General features: G+C 39.3%; 1 protein-coding gene across 1 annotated transcript in view; it reads right to left on the bottom strand.

Annotated features, from left to right (window-relative positions):
• Positions 1–926: 926 nt before the first annotated feature.
• Positions 927–5,953, bottom strand: part of LOC107675308 (transcriptional activator GLI3-like) — a 260,552-nt gene continuing 255,525 nt past the window's right edge. The window contains exon 10 of the mRNA XM_016469608.1: positions 927–1,100. Coding sequence (XP_016325094.1) covers positions 927–1,100 — 174 coding nt within the window. The remainder of the gene's footprint in view (positions 1,101–5,953) is intronic.

The raw sequence follows: 5,953 nt of genomic DNA on the forward strand, positions 1-5,953 counted from the left end.
ATGGCTGATTCCAATTTTTTTTTTTTTACAAGCAAACTGGCCAATTCTGATACCAATTATCTTTTTTTTCCCCTTTAAGCTAAGTTATTTGTTATTTATTTGCTCTATAACAGGCAAACTGGCTTAAAACAAAAATATCTGTAAGCATTTGAAATTAGAGGCAAACACTGCATTTTAATCATGATCCAAATAAAGATGCTACACACACATAGCATGAGCAGTTGTTTTTTTATATGAATTAGATTGTATAATTTCATAATTGTATAACACACACACACACAGTATAGATTTTTAACTAAATGTAGTCTAAAATTTTTATTTGAAAATTAATGTCTGTGTAATTTGTCAACTCAATTACTGAATTAAAGATTTTGCCTAAAACCGAAAAATAATTGTTACATATAGCAAAATGCACATATATCCCTCTTTCAAAGGCACAGGCAACAAGTTGTCAAGACCTTTAAGCTTTGAGGACAAGACTTCAAATGTGTGATGCTGGCCATTCCAACTGGAGGCTTTCAATTATAGATAGGGGTTAGCATGGCTGCCATGGATTGCCATGTCAGAGTAGGGATAGACAGCTGTGGAGAACTGGGAATCTTTCTATCAGATGTCTTTGGGGTTGGTGTGTGTTTCTGTGAAAATGTGTATTTGTGTGGATTATAGGAGAAAAGAGTAGTTAAAGAATGTCTGTGTGTGGTGTCCAGAGAGAAATGGTTAAAGGGAACTGTTGTATTTTCACAGAAAGTGGGCTTTCATGTCCTTTCACTCTCTGCTTAAGCTTGGGAGTGGCTGTGACAAATGGGATGTCTGAAGCCAAGTATAGGCTTTCAAGGTGTTTGTGTGTGTATGTGTGTATTTTCCACCTATCTGAGAGCCTTATCATAAATGATTCTATTAAGAGACTAAACATTTCAATTGATATTTCAATTGATAACATAAATGTGGTGTCCACTCACATGCACAAGCTGCTCTTGGGTGTCAAATTCCCTGCAGCAACCCTCCCAGTGGCAGTTGGTCTCATACACCACCTCCGGCTCCTGCTTGCCCTCTTCTTTATCACCCTCCTCTTTCACCAGCGTCATTCCATCCGTTTGCTCCTGCACAAACACATGCAGCCAAATAGTGAGGGCATATGGGTCAATAACGAGACAATTTTTTTGTCATTATCTATTTATTCAAAAATACAAATTCAATTCATGCATGACTTGAATACACATCTTCTATAATGAGCATATTTTTAATTTCCAATTAATTGCAAATTGGGGCAAATTATCAAAAATGGCGGTACAACTGTCTTGATATTATAATGAAGAAAAAAGCCTCAATAATAGACCCCTTTTCAGTTAGTAAACACTGTGACCTTTTTTTATGGGCGGAGCTTAGGTGGAGGCAGAAAGATTCCCCTGACTGCTTCACTAACGTTAGCTAGCATTTTTTGTTTGCTTGTTTATTAAAAAATGACTGGAGAAAATGTGATTTTATTTGAATATGTAATGTCACTCACTGTCTAGGATCGTAATTGTTATTTGAAAATGTTAACTTTAACGGAAGGAACCAGATTGGCTGACTCATACACACTCACTCAATGGATGGACGATCTGACAGGAGTGGCCTGACACACCTACCAGATAGAGAAACCGAGCGTGTATAGTAAATAGAAACTGAGGGCATATACATCTTTAGATACCTATAACTATGTACTAACAGTGGCAATAATAAGCAAATGCAACTACTTGAACACACACCTGACACATAACATGGGCCTTCACTGTTCCCTCTCTCAACAATTGCACTTATGGCAATTGACCTATCGGTAAGCCTCGCCCCCCTTAGTTTCTGTTGTGAACTCGGACAAACAAATGAAGTTGCTAGCTGTCTTACAATGACAGCTGTCAGTGTGAAAACCTTGGGATATATAAAAGATTTTAAAATAAATATGGTGGGTAACAAGATTAATTTGGAAGTGAGGGTTTACAGATCACAATGCAAGCAGGAGAGCATCATGTTACGGTCGTCACGATCGCAGATGATAACATCCAGGATTCATGTACCGCAGGGTAAGATTAAATTAATTTACATTTAACCAGTTTAATATGGAGAGGCACTGAAATGTAGACCTTCGTTTATGTGTTTTTGACCTACACTGTACATGACGTAAGAACAGTTAGCTATTTACTCACTAACTTTAGTGGTCTCACTAACTTTAACATTAGCTAGTTTTAGCCAGAGACACCTTGATGAAGCACAAGATGACATTAACATTCTGCTTGAACATTAATAAAGCAAGCCCGCCGGACGTTAATGTGGCAAGCCCGCCGGACTATAATATGGCAAGCCCCTGAACAATAATATGGCAAGCCCTCCAAGCATTCATGTGACCCCAGAATCCGCTCTAGACAGCTTTCCTTCGTCTCCGCTGGTTCCGTCCAGCTCTCCATAGTCTCCTGAGTTTCCTGAGTCTCTGCTGGTTCCGTCCAGCCCTCCTTCATCTCTAGAGCACCCCCCAGAGCCGGCTCCAGCCCCAAAACTCACTCCAGTGCCAGCTCCTCGAAAGGTACTGTTCCCACGCCGATCTGTCATGTGTATGTTCTTGTTGTCCTTATTTGGTCCTTCCAGTTCCTTTTCCCTTTATTAGTATCACCTGTTCCTGGTTATTAGTTATCCCCATCACCTGTCTGCCCCTCGTTATCTGCCCTATTTAGTTCTAGCCCGTTCTGTTCTCCCTTGTCTGGAATTGTTTGTCAACTCCTATGTGTGATTCCCTGAAAAAAAGAATTAAACTCCTTTGTTTTGTACTCCTGATCTCCTCGTTCCTCGCTCCGTGCTCCTCACAGTAGCAACCCGTGACAACGTGTCAGGACCTACTAATTGTCAAAATCATACAAGTATGGTAGAACCATCACTTCTACCACAAAAGAGAACTTTGTAAGTAATCTTCCTGATTTATCTCAATTCCTCAGCATATCCAATAACTCGGAACAACTTGATGATGTAACAGAAACTATGGACTCTCTCTTTTCTAATATTTTAGATATGGTTGCTCCTTTACGCTTAAGGAAGATTAAGGAAAACAGTTTGACACCATGGTATAATGAGCACACTCACTCCCTAAAGAGAGCAGCCCGGAAAATGGAGCGCAGCTCGAGGAAAACAAAACTAGAGGTATTTCGTATTGCTTGGCGGGAAAGTACCCTATCCTACAGAAAAGCATTCAAAACTGCTAGATCTGATTACTTTTCGTCTCTTTTAGAAGACAACAAACATAACCCCAGGTATTTATTCAATGCAGTGGCTAAATTAACAAAAATAAAACATCAACAGGTGTTGCCTTTTTCTCAACAGCACAGCAGTAATGACTTTATGAATTACTTTACTTTCAAGATTGATACTATTAGAGATAAAATTGTAACCATGCAGCTGTCAGCTACAGTATCGCATCAGCTAGTGTGCTATAGATCCCCTGTGGAACAATTCCACTCATTCTATACTATAGGAGAGGAAGAATTTTATAAACTCGTTAAATCATCTAAACCAACAACATGTATGTTAGACCCTTTTCCATCTAAGCTCCTAAAAGCGGTGCTTCCAGAAATCATAGATCCTCTTCTGACTATTATTAATTCGTCTTTGTCATTAGGATATGTCCCCAAAACCTTCAAACTGGCTGTTATTAAGCCTCGCATCAAAAAACCACAACTTGACCCCAAAGAACTAGTTAATTACATACCGATCTCGAATCTCCCTTTTCTGTCCAAGATACTAGAAAAGGTAGTATCCTCACAATTATATCCTACTTAGAGAAAAATGGCATCTGTGAGGATTTCCAGTCAGGATTTAGACCGTATCATAGTACTGAGACTGCTCTCAATAGAGTTACAAATGACCTGCTCTTATCATCTGATTGTGATTGTATCTCTCTATTAGTGCTACTGGATCTTAGCTCTGCATTTGACACTATTGACCATAACATTCTTTTGAATAGACTAGAAAACTTTGTTGGCATTAGTGGAAGTGCATTAGAATGGTTCAAATCGTACTTATCTGACCGCCATAAATTCGTAGCAGTAAATGAAGAGGTATCATATCAATCACAAGTGCAATATGGAGTACCTCAAAGCTCAGTACTAGGGCAGTTACTTTTCACGCTTTACATGTTACCCTTGGGAGATATCATCAGGAAACACGGTGTTAGCTTTCACTGTTATGCTGATGATGCTCAGCTCTATATTTCTTCTCAGCCCGGCGAAACATACCAATTTGAACAAATTAATGGAATGCATAGTCGATATAGAAAACTGGATGATGAGTAATTTCTTACCGCTAAATTCTGAAAAAAACAGAAGTGTTTATTATCAGACCTAAAACCTCCGCATTTAATAACCTAGAACACTGTCTAACACTTGATGGCTGCTCTGTCAATTCTTCGTCATCAGAAGAATTTAGATCCTACCTGTCCGATCGCTACCACTTTGTTTAATTAAACGGGGAGTCATCTCAATTATCACCAGTAAAATATGGAGTGCCACAAGGATCTGTCCTAGGTCCTCTGCTATTTTCAATATACATGTTGCCCCTTGGTAATATTATTAGAAAATAGGGGATTAGTTTCCACTGTTATGCTGATGATACTCAACTATACATCTCAACAAGACCAGATGAAACTTCTAAATTATCTAAGCTAACAGAGTGTGTTGAAAATGTAAAAGATTGGATGACCAATAATTGTCTCCTAATAAATTCGGATAAGGCAGAGATATTACTTATTGGACCAAAAAACAGTACACAGAAACTCATGGATTACAATTTGCCACTAAACGGATGTACTGTTACTTTCTCAACAGTCAAAAATGTGGGTGTTATATTAGACAGTAACTTGTCTTTTGAAAATCATATTTCCCATGTTACAAAAACAAACTTCAGCTGGTCCAAAATGCAGCAGCTAGAGTTCTTACTAGAACCAGGAAGTATGACCATATTAGCCTGGTTCTGTCAACGCTGCACTGGCTCCCTATTAAACATCGTATAGATTTTAAAATCTTGCTTATTACTTATGAAGCCCTGAATGCTTTAGCACCTCAGTATTTGAACGAGCTCTTATTGCATTATAGTCCTCCAAGTCCGCTGAGTTCTCAAAACTCTGGCAATTTGATAGTACCTAGAATATCTGCCTAATACCTAATATATAACTGTGCGCGGCAGATCCTCCTCCTATTTAGCGCCCAAACTCTGGAATAACCTACGTAACATTGTTCGGGAGGCAGACACACTCTGTCAGTTTAAATCTAGATTAAAGACCCATCTCTTTAACCTGGCTTACACATAACACACTAACACATTTCTAATTTTCAAATCCGTTAAAGGATTTTTAGGCTGCAATAAAGGGGTCATATGATGTTGCTAAAAAGAACATTATTTTGTGTATTTGGTGTAATGAAATGTGTTTATGCGGTTTACGGTTAAAAAAACGCATTATTTTTCACATATTGTACATTATTGTTTCTCCTCTATGCCCCGCCTTTCTGAAACGCGTCGATTTTTACAAAGCTCATCGGTCTGAAAAGTGTGCTCTGATTGGCCAGCTATCCAGTGCGTTGTGATTGGCCGAATACCTCAAGCGTGTGACCGAAATGTTACGCCCCTTTACCATACTGTGATGCCCTGTCCGGCCGGAGCGACAGGACAAAAATATTAAAACCCATTATGAACGAGGCATTTGCTGCATCCAATGGGGACATAATTGCAGATTATAATGAAATATACTGTATTTTTACGCATTGCATCGCGTAAACATAAAACCATGTCTGCATTTGTGATCGGAGAAATGACAAACAACAAGCGCTACTCTACGGCTTGAGTAAAGAACGGCCGGCGGCTAGAATGAGCGGCAGCCGGTGGGCTTGAGAACGGCGCGGCCGGCGGATTCGATGAAGGAGCGGCCGGGGGGCTTGCG

This window comes from Sinocyclocheilus anshuiensis, unplaced genomic scaffold (genome assembly GCF_001515605.1).
Source record: "Sinocyclocheilus anshuiensis isolate Anshui unplaced genomic scaffold, SAMN03320099.WGS_v1.1 scaffold1704, whole genome shotgun sequence".
In the NCBI taxonomy this organism is placed as follows: domain Eukaryota; kingdom Metazoa; phylum Chordata; class Actinopteri; order Cypriniformes; family Cyprinidae; genus Sinocyclocheilus; species Sinocyclocheilus anshuiensis.